The following is a 23,098-nucleotide window of genomic DNA, read 5'->3' on the forward strand; positions in this document are numbered from 1 at the left end:
TTTGCCACAGTGTTTTTATTCCAACAACATTTTAGTCAGATTTTATACAAAACATGCAAAATTTCCAGCATGTTGTATTTTTCAAGTGTAACAAAGGGATTTATGTCATGGTCTGAATTAATACTCACCAACTGGACTGACGGCCATGATTGGTTTGCTCTCATCACTCATTCGGCTAAACCCAGCATCATTCTGTGCATAGACTCTAAAGGAGTATTCAAGGCCTTCAATGAGCTCCAAAATCCTGTGATCTGTTTCTTTGATCAACACAGTGTTCACCTTTTGCCACATAATGCTATTCTTCTCCTTCTTCTCCACATGATAGCCCTGAATAGGGGTGCCACCATCATAGATAGGTTTTTCCCATTGAATGGTCATACCATCGTTGGTAACATTGTATACAATCGGCTTGCCTGGTGGGCCTGGTGGTCTGAATTGGTGCTTGGCAATAACCATTTGCGAAAGCAGAGGCTCGCTGACACCATACCTATTTTCAGCACACACTCTAAACTGGTATTGGACACCTTTGATAAGGTTGGTGACTTTGAATTGAGTATCCTGTACACTGGAGGAGGCCATCTTCCAGTCATTTTGGGAGGTATCACGTTTCTGCACGGTGTAGCAAGTTATGTCTCCACCACCATAGTCATTTGGTTCATCCCATGAGATCATAATGCTCTCTGCTCTCACTTCATCCAGTCGGATAGGTCCAACAGGCTTTGATGGTGGTCCCAGTGTGATGACATGGATGTGGAAGGATTTCCTGTTCACTTTGTTGTCAAGAGTTAAGGTGTATTTGCCCTCATTGTCCTTCTTCACATTCTTAATCATTAGGGTGGCTTTGTTTTCTGTTGTCTTGAAGCGTACTTGATCACTCTCTTTAAGCGGCAGGTTGTCCTTCATCCAAAGAACAGAAGGTCTGGGTTTGCCTTTGTATGGCAGTTCAATGTGCACATTGTGACCCAGGCGAATGCTGAGGCTACCACGTGGATATTCTGTAAGGTCTGCCTCTGGTGTAATAATGTAGTCAATGACCTTGATAGGTCCAATTTCAACAAAATCTCCATGTCCTTTCTCATTCCTGGCAGCAACTCTAAAGAACATGTTTGAGTGCTCCTTCAGTTTCTTTACCTCAAACTCACACTGTCTGCTTGTTCCTCCTAATGACCAATCTTCATCCTTGACCTTCTTCTCAATAATGTAGTCAGAGATTATACTACCACCATCGTAATCTGGCTTAAGCCACTGGAGAGTGACGGAGGTCTTTGATGAATCTTTCATTGAAACCTCTTTGACTGGGCCTGGAGTTTCTGTAGCCTTAACAGGTTCATGTGTTTCACATGGATCACCGATACCATTCTCATTCTCTGCTAAGACACGGAAGAAGAAGGATGTCTTTTCAGAAAGATCTTCAATGGTGTATGTTGTGTCTGTGCATTTGTTTGTCACCATAGAGTATGATCTCTTGGATGAGTCTCTCTTCTCCACAACATAGTTAGTAATCTCTGCACCTCCATCAAGAAGTGGGGCCTCCCAGCAGAGAGTCACCTTTCCACGGGTCACCTCCTTCAGGACCAGGTTCCTGCACTGAGCTGGGGTGTCTTGGACTTTGACAGACAGAGTCACTGTCTTGGGCTCACCCACACCGTTCTCTATCTTTACTGTATATTTTCCAGTATCAAGCTTGGTCACCTCACGCATAACAAGGACTGTGCTTGTGTCTGAATGGTGGAATTCATATTTGGGATTGTGGTCAATGCATTCTTCTCCCTTGCTCCAAGAGGCAGTGGGCGCAGGTCTTCCCTTCAATGGAACAGACAGCTCAACATCCTTGCCGGCCTTCACAATGTAGTGAGTTCTCATGGCAACATCAGAGTCAATCTGGGCCTCCTCTGGGAAAGGAGTATATAGAAGGTCATACAGGGGAAACTATATGTGGGCAACATGAATACAAAACAAGAAACACATGCTGTACACTGAACACACAATTTATTTTATTTTCAATAAGTAATGAATTTACCCAGGATGTCCTTAGCCTGCACTGGTTCAGTCATCTCCAGAGGCTCTCCGCGACCAGCACAATTGACAGCAGAGACTCTGAAGAAGTAGTTGACATTTGGTTTTAAATTGTGGACAACATATTCTGTTGTTTTGACCTCTCCTTTGGAGGTAATCATAGCCCATTCTTTTTCTCCCTCCACAAGCTTTTCCGCCATGTAACTTGTGACCTCACTTCCTCCATCCCATTCTGGCTTGGACCAGCCCAAAGTGATGGAAGTCTTGGTAGAGTCCACCACCTTTAACTTGCAAGGCTCATCTGGTGGATCTGTAAGTACCATGTATTTGTTAAGTGGAGTGTAGATTAGTAATCATTACTTTTGTGGTAAATCTGTGAATCTAAGTGTACTTACCAACTGGGTCAGCAGCCTTATAATAGTCTGATGCATCAGAAAACGGTCCCTCTCCAGCCTTGTTAATGGCACAGACACGATACTGGTATTCATTTCCTTCTGTCAAGTGATAAACTGTCTGTTTGGTGTCAGTGACAGGATCTTTATAAACTCTGATCCAGCGCAAGCTCTTCTTGTCTCGTCTCTCCAGGTAGTAGCCTGTCACAGCACTGCCTCCATCCACACCTGGTTTGCCCCATTCCACCACCATAGTGGACTTTGTAATGGTGGTCACCTCAGGGGTATGAGGCTGCCCAGGAGTTACTTTAAGAACAGACAATAGGTGTGTTAAGATCACATAACAGTGAAGTTAATGACAAAAAAGCCTGATAAAAATAAAATTTGTTAAAAAGAATAAGAAACACACAGGATAGCTGCTGTGGATCCCATGCCACTCTAGTGAAACCTACCAAAGGCATTCTTAGCGATGACAGGCTCTGACTCCAGTGGTTCTCCAACTCCATACTTGTTAACACCCATTACACGGAATACATACTCATTTCCACGGACCAGCTTGCCAATGGCAATGTACGTCTGTTCACACCTTTCAGAAACTGTTGACCACACCACTCTACTGGTTTCACGTCTTTCAACAATGTAGTGGGTGACTTTGGAGCCTCCCTGGTCACACTCAGGCACAGGTTCCCAGCTGAACATAATTCTTTCTGCTGTGATGGAGTTGAAGTTAATAATGCCAGCTGGGGGTCCAGGTTTGTCTAAGGAAAGATAAAAAGTTAAAATAACATGGATGGATGAGATGATGGAGGCTTTATAGTCTGGATTTAAACTGGTTAGGAATTCAGATGTAAGGAAATGTGAGAATCAATAACTTATAAATACCTAGGATTTCAGTTCTGATGGTTGCAGATGCTGACCCCAGAACATTCTTAATCTTGATCTCATATGAACCTGTGTCATTGCGAGTTGCATCCTTGATCAGAACAGCAGAAGAGTCCGTTGTGCTTTCAGCAGACACAGTGGAGGTTGTTACTAGCTCCTTTCCATTCTTGAGCCACTCAATTGTTGGTAGAGGCTTGGCAATAATTCCTACTCTGAGCTTAACTGTAGCTCCAGCTTTGTACTGAACTACATCCAGATACTCTGGAGGAAGGTCTATAGCTGGGGCACCTGTGACGAGAAACATTTATACAAGTGTATAAATAAAATTATTACAAGTAATTAATAAATGTCCATATAATTTTGGATTATATGCTCACCACATGCATCAACACAAGTCACTGGTCCAGCAATGAGAGATGGATTGCTGACAGACCCAACTGCATTCTTAGCATAAACTCTGAACTCGTAAGACTCATCCTGGGTCAGTCCAGATACAGTGAAACCCATCTCAATGATGTTTGTAAAGTTGGCCTTCACCCATCTGCCGCTGGGTGCCTCCCTCCTTTCTACACTGTAACCAGTAATCTTACTGCCACCATCATATGGAGGCCTCTGCCAGGCCAGACTGACCGAGTTCTTCGTGACTTCAGTGACATGAACATTTGCCGGGGGTTCTGTGTTATTAAAGTGAGAAAGATCCAAGTTTAATAAAGTAACTGCAAAGATTTTCAGTTGTAAGCTCATATAATTAAGGCATAAAACTGCAAAAATTAAATACTTAAAATACTCACCACAGGCATCAATAGCAAGCACTTCTTCTGATGTTTTGCTCATTTTTCCAATACCAGCAGAATTTTCAGCTGCCACCTTGAATTCATAGATAAGACCAGGGCAGATGTTTGTGACACGCCACTGGTCTCCTGGGATTGGGGTCTTATTGATTTTCTGCCAAAGGATGCTGGTCCTCTCTTTCATCTGGAGATGGTATCCAACCACAGGGTTTCCACCATCATTGACTGGCTCATTCCAGCAGACTGTGAGACTTTCTCTAGATACATAGCTAACCCAAGGTGTGGATGGAGGTCCAGGCACAGCTGTTACAGAACACACTCTTGTTAGAATACATTAACAAAGATGCCTTGTTCATAAAACAGAAGAATTGGAATTGAAGATACAGGATAAAGTGGCTTACTGTATGGAAGCTTTATCATGACCGGCTTGCTGTCAATATGATCACTGATACCATAACGATTCTCAGCCTTAATTCTGAACTGGTACTCCTCTCCTTTAGTCAGCTTAGTCACCTTGATCTCACTTCTGGCAATGGTAGTCGACACCTCTACCCAGGCAGGAGTGCTGGTTTCACGTTTAAGAACAACATAATTCGTAACAGGACTGCCACCATCGTACTCTGGAGGAGTCCATTTCAGACACACTGTGGTCTCTCCAACTTCTCCAATCTGAACTGGACCAACAGGAGGTCCAGGTCTGTCCAGCACAACGAAGATAATGAAAATCTTGGTAGTACCTCCTGCATTTGAGGCTGTGATTTCATATTTGCCAGCATCCACTGAAACACTTTCATTTAGGGTGATGATTAAACTATCTGGAGTTACTTCTGTCAGCAGCCTCTTGGATCCCTTAATGACAATATTGTTCTTGGAAACAGTGACCTTTGGCATGGGCCTGCCAGTTAATGGAATCTCAAAGGTCAGATTGGATCCTGCTTTTACATAAACTGTATTCTTGGGGTAGTTCTTTAGGTCAAACTCTGGAGCCTCTGTTGGAAAATAAAAATAATAACACAGGACTGTGGTAAGACATGGCAGCTTAGTAAAACATTAATAATGTTTATTATTTCGGAAATACCATAGCTTTTAAAAACTTGCCCATTTATATAAATTAGGATTATTATAATTATTATTATTAGGATTAATTATATATAGACATAGCATGTCAGAAATGTACATTATGTAATATGTCTAATGTGAAAAGTTTAAAGTAAAGACAGCAACAATACCGTGTATTTCCTTGACAATAACCGGAACGATCATCTCCTTGGGTTCACTAAGTCCAGCATGGTTCTCAGCACGGACTCTGAAAAAGTACTCAGCACCTTCCCTAAGGCTCTTGATTGTGTGAGTCATGGTCCTCACAGTGGCACATTTCACCCATTTGGTCTGTCCTTTCTCCAGGGCATCAATAAGATAACCAGTGACTCTGCTTCCGCCATCATATTCTGGTCTGGTCCAGGCAATAGTAACACTGTCCTTGGTAACATTTGCAACTCCAAGTTTCATAGGTGGACTTGGTACCTCTATAACAGACAGCAGGACAATTTTATTAAGTCCATAATATTGATTTATGATGTTTTTAAAGAAAAATTTTTTACAAATATAAGCACTCAGTGCATATGTTACCTGTGATCTTTGTCCCAGCCTTAGCGTCCTGAGGGACACCCACTCCATACTCATTTTCTCCAATAACTCTGAAATAATAGATAGCTCCCTCCTGTAGGTCTTCCACCTTGTAAGTCAGAGTGTGGCAGTTGCCAGTCACAGACACCCAGGCTTTCTTACTGGCCTCACGTTTTTCAACATGGTAGGCCTTTACTGCATCACCACCATCATTCTCTGGAGGATCCCAAGTGAGGGTTGCAGAATCCCTGGTCACTGAAGATACTTTAACATTCATTGGGGGTCCTGGAGAGTCAAGTACTTTGACAACCACAGGCAATGTTGCTTTTCCTAGTGGTGATTCAATTGTGACAGTGTATTCTCCAGAGTCATTTCTAGTTGACTTCTCAATAGTCAATGAAGTGCTGGATTCTGTTGATTCAATGGTTCCTCTGACTTTCAGATCAACACCCTCCTTAGCCCATGTCACTGATGGCAAAGGATTTCCCTTGAATGGCACATTAAGAGTAAATGCTGTACCATGCTTAACAGAGAGCACTTTACGCATCTCAATGTCAACATCAAATGATGGTTCTGCAGTTCTGTCCTTTGCGGCAGATGGATTTGAATATGGACTACGCACACTGCTGCCAACTTTATTGATTGCTTTAACACAGAATTCATATTCTGCATCTGTCTTCAATCCAGTGATGGTGAATTCTAAGCTCTTTGTAAGAGGGATGGCCTCAACCCATCTTGCTAGTTCTTCAGGTGACTCAAGTACCTCCTCTTCCTCCTCATATTCTTCTTCTTCCTCTGGTTTCTGGATGTAGTCTCTGTATTCTACACTGTATCCAAGGATAGGAGCACCACCATCATCTGTTGGTGGTTTCCAGACAATAGACACGCTGTCTTTGGTTGAATTCACAATCTTTGGCTTGGTTGGTCGAGAAGGAACGACCAGAGGATCTACTGCTCTGAATGTTGCAGATGGTTCACTCGGTGGACTCAAACCAGCTGCATTTTCAGCATAAACTCGGAAGTCATATTCACAACCCTTGCGGAGTTTGGTTACTACTGTGGTAAATTCAGGAACTGGATCTCTGTTCACACGGACCCAACGCATGCTTGTTTTCTCACGTCGCTCAATCACATATCCAGTAATGGGACTGCCTCCATCATTGGCTGGCTTGCACCAGGTGAGGGTCATTGAGTCTCCAGTTATAGTAGTGACATCAACACTAGCTGGAGCAGTGGCAAAGGTGTATGGATCTGTAACCTTTATAACATCACTCTCCAGAGCTTCACCAACACCATGCTTGTTAATAGCAAGAACCCTAAAGATATAGTCATTGTCCTTGAGCAGGCCTGTGACTTTAAAGAATGTTTTTGTGACATCTGCCTTCACCAGTGTCCATGACAGTCGACTGGTCTCACGTTTTTCAACAACGTAATGAGTGATGTCTGCACCACCAGATTCCTGAGGTGGACCCCAAGACAGAGTGCACTCTGCTGCTGTGATACCTGTAATCTGAAGTGGTCCTGCTGAGGGTCCTGGCCTATCTAGAATCACACAGTTTATTGGCATGGTAACTGTTCCACCAATATTTTGTAAAGTCAGGGCATACTGTCCAGAATCTCTTCTGATACAATCCTTTATAGTGAGACATGTGCTGGTGTCTGTTGAAACAATTTGAATTCTAGCTCTTAGCTCGATTTCTTTGCCATTCTTGGTCCATGAAATGACAGGAGCAGGACGTCCCGCAAGATCCGCATTAATCTTTAGAGTTTCTCCGGCTTTCACAAACACGGTCTCTCTGAACTTCACATCAATCATGATGCGTGGTGGCTCCACATCATCTTTAATAGTGATGGGACCAGTATTGTCTGATGGTATACTAAACAGTCCAGCTGCATTCTTTGCAATGACACGGAAATCATACTGGCTGTTCTCTGTAAGGCCTGTCACATCATAATGGGTCTCAGGTACATTAGTGAAGTTGCACCTTGTCCATCGTCCTTCTGGAAGGTCTCTGCGTTCAATTGTGTAACCAGAAACCTTTGCTCCACCATCATATTCTGGTTTTTCCCAAGATAAGGAGACTGATGTTCTGGTGATTGCAATGATAATGGGTGTACCTGGAGGGTCACATGGATCTCTTGCTGCTACAGCTTCACAAGCCTTGCTACATTTACCAATACCGGCAATATTTTCAGCATATACACGGTATTCATACATCATGCCCTCTTCAATTCCAGTGACTTTGTACTCTGTATCTTTGATCATTCCTCTGTTCATCTTTGTCCAAAGAATGCTAGAACGCTCCTTCCTCTCCAGGTGGTAGCCCAGAACAGGACTACCACCATCACTGACTGGCTCATTCCAAGTCACCAGCATATAAGACTTGGTGGCCAGTTTCACTATGGGTGTAGAAGGAGGTCCGGGTTGTTTAAAATTGTACTGAGCAGTGATTCCAGGTGAATCCAGATAGCTACTCTTTCCATAGCGGTTAACTGCATAAATACGAAACTGATACTCTGCTCCATGTGTAAGGCGGCCAGCTTTGAAAGCTGTTCTAGCAACATTACTTGCTATCATCTGCCATTCCTGTGTGTTTGTGTCTCTCTTCTCCACAATGTAGTTGCTGATGGAGCAGCCACCATCGTATTCTGGTGGGGACCAGGAAAGGGAGATACTGTCTGAAGTCACTGCATCCACCTTAATTCCTTTAGGTGGACCTGGCTTATCAAGGACAATGACTCCAATATCTGCTGTAACAGTTCCTGCTGTGTTTGCCAAAGTCATTTCATACTTCCCAACATGTTCCTTCTTAGCCTCTTTGATAATGATTTTGGATGAGGCTACAGTGTTTAAGATAGAAACTGATGTGGTTTGCTTCAAAGGAAGGCCATCCTTCTTCCAGGACACAGCGGGCTTTGGTCTGCCTCTTATTGGAACCTCAAAAGTGAGGTCACCTCCAGCCTTCACAGTGTATGTGGTAAACAGCAAGTTGATAGATGGTTCAATAGCAACATCCTTTGCAACCACAGGTAAGCCAAGATCCTTTGGCTCACTCTTCCCCTTCTCATTGATTGCAACAACTCTGAATAAATAAGCTTCATTTGGAGTTAAATTAGGAATAGTTGCTTCTGGTACCTTAACTGTACATGCTGTGCCCCATTTATCCCCACTCTTAGGCTTAAATTCTACATTGTAGCACATTACTTTGCATCCACCATCATGAGCAGGTTTCTCCCAAGTCAGTGACACACTAGTCTTGGTCAAATCTACAAGGGTAACCTTGCTTGGTGGCAAAGGTACCTCAGCAACCTTTACTTCTTTGGTTTCAACCATCTGGCCTTGGCCATATTCATTAACAGCACAGATTCTGAAGTAGAAAATTCCACCTTCTGGCAGGTCTTCTACCTTAAATGAGTTTGCTGTACAGTTGCTGGTGACAGCAGCATAGGCCTTCCTAACAGACTCTCTCTTCTCTATGATGTAGTTTGTGATTTTAGAGCCACCATCAGTAAGTGGAGTATCCCAGGCAAGAGTCACTGAATCCTTCTTTAGCTCCTTCACGGTAAAGTTTTGTGGTGCACTCGGTGTATCCAAAATTCTCACTGCAACAATTGCAGATTTTTTGCCACTACTGTTTTCTAGTGTTAGTGAGTATTTGCCACTGTCAAAGCGATGAACATTGTCAATGACAAGCATGGTGAATGAACTAGTAGTATCAATTACAGCACGCTCTGTAAGGGTACCATCAACTTTCTCCCATTTTACAGCAGGCTCAGGTCTTCCTCTGATTGTGACAAAGAGGCGTAGAGTCCCACCAGCACGGACAGATAGAACCTTTCTGAGTTCAGCATCAAGTTCTATCTCTGGTGCTTCTGCCCTGTCAGAAGTAACCACTGTGCCATGGACATTAGCAGCCTCCCCCACTCCTTCTGAATTTATTGCAGAGACACGGAACTGGTACTCTCCACCCTCCTTCAAGTCTGTTATAGTTAATTTGGTGGCTTGAATGCCACTGGGTGGAGTGAACATTGTCCATTCTTTTTCAACTGGTGCTTCTACTGCTGGTGCTATCTCTGCCTCCTCTGTTGACTCAGGTACCGGTGTATACTCCCTCATTTCAACAATGTATCCCTTGATATAAGCACCGCCATCAAAGTCAGGTTTGCCCCAAGACAGAGAGACAGAGGACTTTGTGTAGTCTGTTACTTTAGGATGGTGCGGAGGCCCAGGTGGTCTTATGGCATCACATGCCCTGTAGAACAGGGACAGCTCACTGAAATCTCCCATTCCAACCTCATTCTCAGAAGCAACACGGAACTCATAGAAGTGATCTGTGATCAGACCTGTGACTTTAAACTGAGTGTCTGTAAGCTTTTGTCTGTTGCATTTTGTCCACCGTACACTGTCTTTGTCACGTTTTTCAAGATGGTAGCCTTCAATTTCAGCTCCACCAGTCTGTTCAGGAGCTGTCCACGACAAAACTATAGAGTCCTTTGTGATCAGACTGGCTTCTGGAGTTCCAGGAGCACTAGGAGGCTTGTAAGGATTGCGTGCAATGATGGGTTCACTTTCCAGATAGTCACCAATGCCATATTTGTTCACTGCTCTGACTCTGAAAATGTATTCATCTCCAGGAAGCAAATTTGTTGCTTTATGGTACAGACCCTTGATGTCTGATGCAGCCACGGTCCAGGACAACCTGCTAGTCTCTCTCTTCTCCAGCACATAGTGAGTGATACTGGCTCCGCCATCTAGAACTGGCTCAGACCAGGCAAGAATGCACCTGTCGGCCATGACTCCAGTAATCTTCATGGGTCCAGTGGGTGGACCTGGTTTATCAAGGACTTTAACTGTGATAGGGAACACTTTTGTACCACCCAGATTTTTGACGGTGAGGTCATAGTGGCCACTATCAAGCTTGGTTACATCCTTAATCGTCATTGCTGCACGTTTCTGTGTAGTTTTCACTTCAATGCGTAAGGCTTTGTCCATTTCCTTGCCCTCTTTCAACCAGAGCACCTCAGGAATTGGTTTTCCATAGATGTCTGCATCCAGAAGCAGATTTTCTCCAGCATTTACAACAATAACATCTTTGTATTTAGGATCCATTGAGGCCCTTGGTGGTTCAATTTCATCAGTAGCAGTAATAGGTCCAGAGCTGTCAGATGGCTCGCTAAAGATGCCAGCTGCATTTCTTGCAATAACTCTAAATTCATATCGCTCATTTTCTGTCAGACCAGTGACAGTGTACTCAGTCTCAACTATATTGGTAAAGTTAGCTCTTACCCAGCGTCCATCAGGAGAGGCAAGGTCTTTCCTTTCCACAATATATCCATTCACTTTGCTACCACCATCATACTGAGGCTTAGTCCACTGAATCCTGATCTGGTTCTTAGAAATAGATACAGCTTCTGGGGTACCAGGAGGATCACATGGGTCGCGAGCAACAAAGGACTCTGATACTTTACTACATCGGCCAATGCCAACAATATTTTCAGCATAAACTCTAAATTCATATCCAATACCCTCCTCAAGGTTAACGATCTTGAATTGTGTGTCTGTGATGAGAGTCTTGTTCAGTTTGCTCCATAGAATGCTGCTTCTTTCCTTGCTTTCCAAATGGTAGCCAATAACTGCACTTCCACCATCAATGACTGGCTCATTCCATTCAATGATCATCATTTCTTTAGTTGCAGATTTCACATGTGGTGTTCCTGGAGGACCCGGTGGTTTGAATGGATATTGCACCACAATGGCCTTGGAATCCAGAGGCGCACCCTTTCCATATCTATTTTCAGCTATGATTCTGAACTGATATTCTGAACCTGTCTTCAGCTTGCTGACCTTAAAAGCTGTTCTAGCTAGCTGAGTGGTGACTGTTTGCCATGTTGTACTGGTTGTGTCTCTCTTTTCCACTATGTAATTCTTTACTTGGCATCCACCGGTGTACTCCGGGGGGTCCCAGGAGAGGTGGACAAAGGTGTTGCTCACTTCAACAATCTTGATTGGCCCTTTTGGTGGACCAGGCTTGTCGAGGATAATGACAGATACATCCTCTGCGGTTGTTCCAGTGGTGTTGGCTGCTGTAATTGTGTATTTGCCAAAGTCCTCCTTGCATGCCTCAGTAATTTCTATTCCTGTTGTTGTTTTAGTGAATTTTATATTCATTCTTGATGTCACCTTCAAAGGCTGACCATCCTTGGCCCAGGTGACTTTAGGTTTTGGCTTGCCAAGAACAGGAAAATCTAACTTTAGATCCTTTCCAGCTAATACACTGTAAGTGTTGAATGGAATTTTGATGCTGGGCTCCATGGTCATGTCAGTGGCAATCACAGGTGCAGCAAGTGCTTTTGGCTCACTCTTTCCCTTTTCATTGTAAGCAATGATGCGGAATAGGTATTCTGTTCCAGCTGTAAGGCCTGTGACAGTACCTTCACATGTTTTTGTATTTGTTGCAACTCCCCACTTATCTGTACCCTTAGGTTGCATCTCAATTAGATAGCCAGCAATTCTGCTCCCTCCATCCTGCTGAGGTTTCTCCCAGGCCAGTGAGACACTGGACTTAGTTACATCAGTGAGGAAGACCTTTCCAACAGGCAGTGGTACTTCAGAGGCCTTGGAGGCAGTCTTTGTTTCCACAGCCGGCCCAATTCCATATTCATTCTCAGCCATGACCCTAAAGTAGTACATAGCACCTTCAATCAAGTTCTCAACTTTGAATGTTGTTTTGGTGCATTTTGTGGACACATTTGCATATGCCTTTCTTGTTGATTCACGTTTGTCAATGACATAGTTCTTGATTTTGGCACCTCCATCAATCAATGGAGCATCCCAAGCAAGAGTGACAGAGTCCTTTCTGATTTCTTTAACAACAAGGTTCTGTGGGGCCCCAGGGGCATCCAGAATTTTAACTGAAACAACCTCAGACACGGTGCCACTGCTGTTAGTCAGTGTGAGGGTGTATTTTCCTGAGTCACTTCTGTCACATGAGTCAATAGACAACTGTGTGAAATTATGAGCTTTCTCGACCACTGGTTTTTCAGTCAGGTTTCCGTCATCCTTAGTCCACTTTATCTCAGGTGTTGGTCTGCCCTTAAATGGAATATTGATTCTAACAGAGCCGCCTGCTTTCAGTACAATGCCCTTCCTCAGCTCCGAGTCAAGGTGGATCTCAGGTGGTTCGACCCTTTCTTCAGGCTTAGCTGTTCCAGAGAGAACTGCCGGCTCACCAACTCCCAATTTGTTCAGAGCACACACTTGGATCTTGTACTCCTGACCCTCAGTAAGCTTTGTAATTTCATATTTGTTGACACGCAGGCCAGTTGGAGGAGTGACCATGGTCCATTCTTCCTCTTCAGCCTTGCAGACTTCAACAATATATCCTTGAATGACACTGCCACCATCAGACAGAGGCTTACCCCATGACACAGTAATAGAAGTCTTTGTTGAGTCAATCACATGCACATATCCTGGGGCTCCAGGTTTGTACTTGGGATCACAGGCCTTGTAGTATGAACTTGCAAGGCTTGGCTCTCCCACTCCAACTATGTTCTCAGCAGCCACTCTGAATTCATACTCATGGCCTGTGGTCAGGCCTGTAACTCTAAATGAGAGATCAGTGACCTTCTGTCTGTTGCATCTGGTCCATTTGATCCCGGTTCTATCCTTTTTCTCAATTATGTAATTTGTAATTTCACTGCCACCATCAGTCTCAGGGGCAGACCAAGAGATGGTCATACCATCATGGGCAATGTTAGATACATCCTCAATGTGAGGTGGACCAGGGAGAACAAATGGAGTTTTCATTATTACTGCACCAGACTCCAGTGGCTCACTTACACCATGACTATTAACTGCCATTACACGGAACATATACTCATCACCTTCCAGTAATTTGGTAACTTTGTAGCATGTGGTGCCACAGTTGCTAGAAACAACAGTCCAAGCTAGACGACTTGTCTCCCTTCTTTCAATGATGTAATGTGTAATAGGACTACCTCCATCATGTAGAGGGGGGTGCCATACCAGTGTGCATCTATCTTCAGCGACTCCAGTGACATGGAGTGGTCCTTCACATGGGCTAGGTTTATCCAGTACCAAAACCTTAAATGGAACAGTCTCACTGCCAGCTTCATTTGTCAGCTGGAGTGTATAAGTTCCACCATCAACTCTAATGGAGTCTTTAATGACAATCATTGCATGGTTTTCTGTGTTTCTGATCTCTAGCCGAAGTGTGTTTTCAACTGGTTTGTCACCTTTGAACCACTGGATTGTTGGCAGCGGCTTGCCACGTACATCAGCATCTAGCTTGAATGTCTCTCCAGCATTGACAATAATGGTCTTAGTGAATGCAGGATCAATGGAGAATTTGGGTGCCTCCACAGCATCACTTGCAGTTATAGGTCCACTGTTATATGATGGTTTGCTGACAGTGCCAACAGCATTTTTAGCAATGACTCTAAAGTCATACTGTGCATTTTCAGTCAGACCAGTCACTGTAAACTGGGTCTCAATCACATTAGTAAAATTTGCCTTTACCCACCTGCCCTCGGGCAGATCACGCTTTTCCACAATATAGCCAGTGATATTGCTTCCACCATCATATTCTGGTTTAGTCCACTGAATGACAATGGTGTCTTTGGTCACATGGATGGCCTCTGGTATTCCAGGAGGATCACATGGATCACGGGCAACACATCCCTCTGAGACTTTGCTGCTCCTTCCAATTCCAACAATATTTTCAGCATAAACCCTGTATTCATATTCAACACCCTCCTCCAAGGGGTAACTCTTGAAACTTGTCTCATGGATGAGAGTCTTGTTGATCTTGACCCAGAGAATACTATTCCTCTCTTTCCTTTCAAGATGGTAGCCAAGAACAGGACTGCCTCCATCTGTGACAGGTTCATGCCACTCAACAATTTGGTGGTCCCTAGAGAGAGAAGAGATGAAAGGAGTGCCTGGAGGGCCTGGCTCTCTGTATGGGTACTGAGCAACTACAGCAGATGAATCCAGACCATGGCTTTTACCATAACGGTTCTGGGCAATGATCCTGAACTGGTACTCAGCTCCAGTCTTTAGTCTAGATACTTTTATGGTGGTTCTGGCCCAGTTGATACTAACATTCTCCCATGTTGTAGTAGTCGTATCTCTTTTCTGTACAACGTAGTTTGAAATTTGGCATCCACCATTGTGTTTTGGTGGGTCCCATGATATAGTGACACTCTGTGTTGTGATTTCATCGAATCTCACAGGGCCACATGGAGGGCCAGGTTTGTCAAGTACAATGACTTCAATTGTTGTGTCCTTCTTTCCAACTGAGTTGGCAACATTTATGCTGTACATACCACCATCATCGCCTGCTGCCTCTTTTATGCTTAGTGTTGTATGTGTTGGTGTATTGACAATATTGACTCTTGTAGTAAACTTCAAGGGAGCGCCATCTTTAGTCCATGTGATGGTAGGTTTAGGACGTCCAAAGACAGGAATGTCAATGTTAATGTCTTTGCCCACATGAACACTGTAGCTGCTGAATTCTGGACGGACATCTGGCTCAAAGACCAAGTTTTTGGTCATCACTGGCCCGGAAAGGACTTTGGGGTCACTCTTCCCTTTATCATTGACAGCTGTAATTCTGAAAAGATACTCCTCTCCTGGGTTCAAATTGGAGACTGTTGCTTCCATTGTCTTAAAAGTGTTTACAGCAGACCATTTCTCTTGACCCTTCAGCTGCACCTCAAGCAAGTACTGCATGATCCTGCTACCACCATCATACTCTGGCCTCTCCCAGGCCAGAGAGATGCTTGTTTTTGTCTGGTCTGTAACAATTAAACTCTTTGGAGCCTGGGGCACTTCTGAGACCTTAAGAGGATCAACAGTTGCTGCAGGCAGACCAACACCATAAGCATTCTCTGCAAGTACACGGAAGTAGTAACTGCAGCCCTCCTGGAGTGGTTCGATCTGCCATGAAAGAGCATGACAATTTGTGACAACAGCTGCAAATGTTTTGCGTGTGCTTTCTCTTTTTTCAACAATGTAGTTTTTGATCTTGGATCCACCATCCAACAGAGGTGGTTCCCATTCCAATGTTACTGACTGGTTTGTAATTTCTTTCACTTTAAGATTAACAGGAGCACTAGGTGTGTCAAGGACACGGACAACAACAAATGCAGATTTGGTTCCACTGGAATTCTCTGCAGAGACTGTGTATTTTCCACTGTCATTTCTGCTCATTTTATCAATCACAAGCAATGTATAACTGCTGGTTATCTCCACCTGAGCACTCTCTTTAAGGGGAGCTTCATCTTTGTCCCACTTTATAGTAGGTGTGGGCCTGCCTTTGATAGGAATGAAGAGTCTTAGGGACGCACCAGCTTTAATGGTAACAATTTTTCTTAGTTCTGGGTCAATGTCAAGGTCTGGCTCATCTGCTCTGTCCTTAGCAACAACAATTCCAGCGACATCAGCATGCTCACCAACTCCTACTTTGTTGATTGCACATACTCTAAACTTGTATGCCTGGTTTTCTTTCAGATTTGCAACTTCAAACTTAGTCTTCTTAACACCTGTAGCTGGTGTGCACATTATCCATTCTTCAACAACTGTGTCTGTGGCAGCTCCTTCAGCAGCAGGTGCTTCAGCAGTAGTAGAGCAGCACTCAACAATGTATCCCTGAATCTCACAGCCTCCATCAGAAATGGGTTTTCCCCATGACAGGAATACTGATGTTCTTGTAGTGTCTGTAACTCTTGGGTTATGTGGTGGGCCAGGCCTAAAGATAGGATCAAGAGCTTTGTAGAAAACAGTTGGGGAGCTTGGCTCACCAACACCAACAGAATTCTCAGCTGCAACTCTGAATTCATAATTGTGGCTTTCCAAAAGGCCTTTGACCTTAAAACTCAAATCAGTGACTGTTTGCCTATTGCACCTAGTCCATCTTACGCCTTCTTTGTCATGCTTCTCAATTATGTATCCAGTTACAGGACTGCCACCATCTTCAGAAGGAGCCTCCCAGGTAAGCACCATTGAATCCTTTTTAATATTTGAAACTTCTAAGTTCTTGGGCGATCCAGGTAGCATGTATGGATCCTTGATTATGACAGCAGGAGATTCAAGTGGTGCGCCTACTCCAAATTGGTTGACAGCACGGACTCTGAAGATGTACTCATTTCCCTCCAGGAGCTTGGTAACTTTTAGACAAATGTTCTCCACTTTTTGTTCAACTACAGTCCAGATTAGTCTGCTTGTCTCTCTTCTCTCCACAATGTAGTGACAGATCTTGCTGCCACCATCCTGCAATGGTGGTTTCCATGCAAGGCAGCATCTGTCTTTGGTTATTCCTGTGACAACAAGAGGCCCTTGTGGTTCTCCAGGTTTATCTAGAACAACAACATTGACCTGTACAGTCTTTTCTCCTCCAGGATTTTTCAGTAGCAAAATGTATTGCCCTCCATCAGAAAGTTTAGCTTCTTTGACAGATATAAAAGCTTTGGTGGGTGTGTTCTTGATTTCCCTGTGAATTGTGTTGCCTAGTTCCTGCTCTCCCTTCATCCAGTGGATAGAGGGCAGTGGTTTTCCATGAACATCTGCATCAATTTTGAAGTTGTCGCCAGCACTGACCACAATATTCTGTGTATACTCTGGGTCAATGCTTATGCGCGGTGGCTCAATCTCATCTCTGGCAGTAATTGGACCAGTGCTGTAAGAAGGAATACTGAAAACACCAGCAGCATTTCTGGCAATGACACGAAACTCATATTGATTGCCCTCCACAAGTCCACTTGCTAAATATTCTGTCTCAATTACATTAGTAAAATTAGCCTTCAACCAACGACCCTCTGGAAGCTCCTTCTTTTCCACAATGTAGCCTGTAACCTTTGCACCACCATCATACTCAGGTTTGGTCCAAACAATAGTCACTGAGTCCTTAGTAATCTTTATTGCCTCTGGGGTGCCAGGTGGATCACAAGGATCTCTAGCAATATAGCCCTCCGACACTTTACTTACTTTGCCTATTCCAACTATGTTTTCGGCATACACTCTGTATTCATACTCCATTCCTGGTTCTAGGCCAGTGGTCTTAAAGGTTTGGTCTGTAATAAGAGATTTGTTTAGTTTGACCCAAAGGATGCTGTTCCTCTCTTTACGTTCAAGGTGGTAGCCCAAGATAGAACTTCCACCATCAATGACAGGTTCATTCCAGGTGACCACCATGCTATCTTTGGTGCAGACTGCAATGGATGGTGTACCTGGAGGGCCTGGGAGTTTATATGGGTATTGAGCCAAAATGCATGCTGATAGAAGAGCTGGGCCTTTTCCATATCTGTTTTCTGCAGTAATTCTAAACTGATACTCAGAATCTGTTTTCAGCCTGCCTGCCTTAATTTTGGTCCTTGCTAGGTTGGAAGATACAACCATCCAGGCAGTTGTAGATGTGTCTCTCTTTTCTACAATATAGCTTTTGATGGTGCAACCACCATCATACTCTGGTGGATTCCAGGAGATGGTTACACTGTCAGAAGTGACTTCCTCTACCTTAACTGGACCACCTGGTTGGCCAGGTTTGTCAAGAACAACAATGCCAATATCTGCTTTAGTTTCTCCTGCTGTGTTGGTAAGAGTAATAATGTAGTGTCCAACATCATCTTTAGTAGCTTCATTTATAGTGAGGTTCAGCATTGTGTCTGTAGCACCAAAGTTTACTCTGCTAGTTCTCTTAAGAGGGAGACCATCCTTTACCCATGAAACTGTTGCTTTGGGGCGTGCAATATAAGGAACCTCCACTTTCAAGTCTTCTCCTGCCAACACAGTAAATGTGTTGAACAACATTTTGACAGCAGGTGCAATAACAAGGTCTTTTACAATCACAGGAACTCCAATCTGACGTGGCTCACTTGTTCCTTTTTCATTTCTTGCAGCAACACGGAACATATATTCTTCACCTGCATTTAGTCCACTAATAGTAGCTTCTGTTTCTTTTACGATCAGTGCTTGGGTCCACTTGTCAGCACCCTTAGGCAGGATCTCAACAACATAACAGCCCACTCTACTGCCACCATCATGCTCTGGCTTCTCCCAGGAGAGAGTGACACTGTTTTTGGTAACATCCTTAAGAGTGATTTTGCCAGGAGGCTGTGGTTTCTCTGACACCTTAACTGATTCACCAGTCTCAATGGGCAAGCCGATGCCATACTCATTCTCCGCTAAAACTCTAAAGTAATAGTTGCATCCTTCCAGGAGCTGGTCAACAGTGAAGGTGGTTTGATAGCAGAGCGCATTGACTGTGGCATATGCTTTTCTTGTAGACTCGCGTTTTTCAACAACATAATTCTTAATTTTAACTCCACCATCATTCACTGGTGGATCCCAAGTCAGAGTCACAGCATCCTTTGTCACAGCAGTAATTTTCAGATTCTGTGGGGCACTTGGTGTATCAAGCACACTGACTTGTACTGTAACTGTCTTGGAGCCAGAGCTGTTCTCAACAGTAAGATTATACTTTCCACTGTCAAATCGGTTGACATTTTCAATTATCAGTGATGTGTACGATGTTGTGCTGTCAATGATTGCCCTCTCAACTGGCTCCCCATCTCCTTTGGTCCATTTTACCTGAGGGGGTGGTCTGCCTCTGATAGGCACAAACAGTCTAAGTGAACAGCAAGCTCTAAGCCTGACAACTGACCGAAGTTCAGCATCCAAATCAATCTCAGGAGGGAGAAGCCTGTCCTCTGCCTTTGGATTACCAGGTACAGATGCTGCCTCTCCAATTCCTTCACTATTGACAGCAGAGATGTGAATCTTGTACTCTTGATTCTCCTTCAGGTTAACAATGGTGAATGAGGTAGCAGGAAGACCTTCCTTGGGTGTCACAATGGTCCATTCCTCTTCTTCCTTCTTTTCAGATGGGATGCATGTTTCTACAATGTAGCCCATGATTTCACAGCCACCATCAAATGCAGGTTTGTTCCAAGCCACAGTAATTGAAGACTTGGTTGTATCCAAGATTCTGGGGTTGCATGGAGCTTCAGGCTTGTATAGTCCATCAGTGGCCTTGTAGAATGGACTAGACACACTTGGTATACTCAATCCGGCAGCATTCTCAGCAATAATTCTGAATTTATATTCATGTCCAACAACAAGACCTGTTGCCTTGAACTGCAGATCTTTGACTTTCCTCTTGTTACATTTGACCCAACGGAGGCCCATTCTATCTTTTCTTTCAATATGGTAGGTGGTGATGGGAGTTCCACCATCACTCTTAGGTGCTTGCCACATGACAACCATTGAATCTTTAGTGATAGCTGTCACCTCAGCATTCTCAGGAGGATCTGGAATCACATACGGGTTGTCTGCAATAGTGGGTTGTGATTCAAGCGACTCACCAATTCCATATTTGTTCACTGCCATTACTCTGAAAATGTATTCGTTTCCTTTGAGCAGCTTAGTAACCTTGCATTGTGTATCTTGGAGGTCTGAAACAACACTGGTCCAAACCAGTCTGCTTGATTCACGCTTCTCAATCACATATCCTTCAATCTTGAAACCACCATCATCTGCAGGTGGAGCCCAGGAGAGTGCACAGGTCTCAGCTGTGACATCAGTTACCTTAAGAGGTCCAACTGGTGGTCCTGGTCTGTCAAGCACTTTAACTTTAAAAATGTGCTTTGCAAATCCACCAACATTAGTGGCAGTCAAAATGAATTCACCTCCATCTGGCCTTATAGAGTCCTTGTTGGTTAGAGTAGTTGTCAGTTCAGTGAACCTAACTTCCAGTTTCATTGTATTCTCAACCTCCTTTCCATTCTTGGTCCAAACCATAGATGGTGTTGGTTGACCAGCAATATCAGCTTCAAGCTTGAATGACTCTCCTGCCTTTAGTAGAACAACATCCCTAAAGATGGCATCTACCATAATGCGTGGTTCGATAATGTCATCTTTGCAGATAATAGGATCTGAAGGCTCAGAAGGTATGCTCACTGCACCTGCTGAGTTTCTGGCTATGATACGGAACTCATATGAGGCATCTTGAGTTAGTCCACTAACAGTGAACGTTGTTTCAATTATGTTGGTAAAGTTGGCTCTCATCCAGCGACTAGCAGGCAGTTCTCTCTTCTCCACAATGTAGCCGGTGATTTTGAACCCACCATCATACTCAGGCTTTGTCCACTGAATAGTAATGGCATTCTTGTTGACAGATATTGGCACAGGCTGACCTGGTGGGTCAACAGGATCCAAGGCCAATATCGGTTCTGAGGCCTTGCTGGGTTTACCAATTCCAGCCATGTTTTCAGCCATGACACGAAACTCATAAGCAACTCCATCTTCAAGTCCAGAGGATTTAAAGATATTTCCTTTCACAAGACCCTTGCTAATCCTATACCACATTATGCTGGTTCTTTCTTTCCTCTCAACATGGTAGCCAATGACTTCATTTCCACCATCATTCACAGGCTCATTCCAGCCAATTGTTATTGAGTTTTTGGTAAATGCAACAACGTTAGGAGTACCTGGAGGACCAGGGACTTTGAATGGATAGGCAGCCACCACTGTCTCTGAAGTAATAGGAGGTCCAACACCATATCTGTTCTTAGCCTTTATTCTGAACTGATACTCTGATCCAGTAGTTAACCGGATGGCTTTAAACATTGTGCGGATGATGGTAGACGACAACTCAGTCCATGTTTGAGAAGTGGTGTCTCGTATTTCAATGACATAGTTGTTGATGGGAACCCCTCCATCATTCTCAGGAGCTTCCCATGAAAAGATACAATAAGTACGAGATATTTCCACAATCTTAACGGGTCCTTTGGGTGGACCAGGTACATCATGAACTTTCAGAGTGATGCTGTCTGTCACAGATCCAACAATGTTCTTTCCTGTCATGGTGTATACACCACTGTCAGCTCTGGTGCACTCACTGATGCTGATAATGACCGTAGCAGCAGTAGTTTCTACATTGGTCCTCTGTGTGAGTTTCAGGGCTGCGCCATCCTTCTGCCAAGAGACAGTTGGTCTAGGACGTCCCATAACTGGAATTTCAACCTTGATATCATCTCCTGCCTTGGCAATAACAGTCTTGTGACAAACTCCACGCAGGTCAAACTCTGGCAAAGAAGTAGAATCCTTGACAACAATGGGTTTGCTCTCCTTTGGAATACTCCTACCTGAATGATTGACAGCCATTACATGGAAAATGTACTCCTCATTCTCATTGAGATTCTTCACAGTGAAATCCATGTTCTTGACCGTCGTAATATGAGACCACTGATCAGTTCCCTTCTTCTTGGCTTCCAGGACATATCCTGTAATTCTGCTTCCACCGTCATGCTTAGGTTTGGTCCAAGCCAGGCTGATAGTGTTCTTGGTGATATCAGTAGGAATAATGCTCTCTGGAGAACTTGGTGTTTGGGATGCACGAATTGGATCAGAAGTTTCAACCGCCTCACCGATACCATACTCATTCTCAGCAGACACTCTGAAATAGTACTCACAACCTTCACCCAGGTCACAAATTCTGACTGAAGTAGTTGGGCACTTTGTAACAACAGTAGCAAAAGCCTTGCGTGTTGATTCTCTTTTCTCAATGATATAGTTTGTGATCTTTGCACCACCATCAATGAGAGGCATTTCCCACTGAAGCGTAATGCTTTCTTTGTCAATCTTGATTGGTTTTAGGTTAAGCGGAGGCCCAGGTGAATCCAGAACTCTCACGTGTATGTCAGCACTCTTCTTTCCAGCTGAGTTTTCGAGGGTAAGCTCGTATTTACCTGCATCAATTCTTGAACTCTCAGGAATGATCAGCATCGTAAATGATTCAGTGCTGTCAATGACTGCACGTGGAACAGGTCCGCCTTCCTTGGTCCAGGTGACAGTAGGTGTAGGACGTCCCTTGATTGGCACAAAAAGGCGAATGGAGCAGCCAGCTCTGACAACAAGAGTTCTTCTGAGCTCAACATCAAGCTCCATTCCAGGTTCAGCTGCATGCTCCACAATCTCAGTGAATTCCTTAGTTTCGGCAGGTTCTCCCACTCCTTTAGCATTCACAGCACTAATTCTGAAGCAGTATTTTGCACCAGTGTCTAGTTCAGGAACAACAAATTCTGTGATCCTAAGTGGAGATGATGGGGTATCCTTAACCCATTCCTCTGTTCCTTCTTTTTTGTGCTCAATGACATATCCAGTAACTTCCAGTCCACCATTATGAAGAGGTTTTCCCCAGTTCAGAGTGGCAGTGGTTTTGGTTGTGTCTGTAACTCTTGGATTGACTGGAGGTCCAGGTGGATCTATAAGATATAAAAGAAGAAATTATTATTATTATAATTAATAAAATAAATCTAGAATTTTACACAAAAAACCCCCAAAACTGTTGTTATATTGTTGAAATAATATGT

At 43.8% G+C, this 23,098-nt stretch overlaps 1 protein-coding gene across 11 annotated transcripts in view; it reads right to left on the bottom strand.

Moving 5' to 3' along the window:
• LOC146501191 (titin-like) overlaps positions 1-23,098 on the bottom strand; it is a 171,660-nt gene that overhangs the window by 23,488 nt on the left and 125,074 nt on the right. For all 11 annotated transcript variants that reach the window (XM_085135574.1, XM_085135573.1, XM_085135571.1 and 8 more), the window contains 10 exons: positions 5,711-22,990; positions 5,311-5,607; positions 4,483-5,070; positions 4,082-4,384; positions 3,668-3,964; positions 3,291-3,578; positions 2,861-3,166; positions 2,412-2,714; positions 2,021-2,326; positions 129-1,892 (listed from right to left, as the gene is read on the bottom strand). In XM_085135574.1, the coding sequence (XP_084991700.1) occupies positions 129-1,892; positions 2,021-2,326; positions 2,412-2,714; positions 2,861-3,166; positions 3,291-3,578; positions 3,668-3,964; positions 4,082-4,384; positions 4,483-5,070; positions 5,311-5,607; positions 5,711-22,990 (21,732 nt within the window). The remainder of the gene's footprint in view (positions 1-128; positions 1,893-2,020; positions 2,327-2,411; positions 2,715-2,860; positions 3,167-3,290; positions 3,579-3,667; positions 3,965-4,081; positions 4,385-4,482; positions 5,071-5,310; positions 5,608-5,710; positions 22,991-23,098) is intronic.

Source organism: Neolamprologus multifasciatus, chromosome 16, assembly GCF_963576455.1.
Source record: "Neolamprologus multifasciatus chromosome 16, fNeoMul1.2, whole genome shotgun sequence".
NCBI classification, from domain to species: Eukaryota; Metazoa; Chordata; class Actinopteri; order Cichliformes; family Cichlidae; genus Neolamprologus; species Neolamprologus multifasciatus.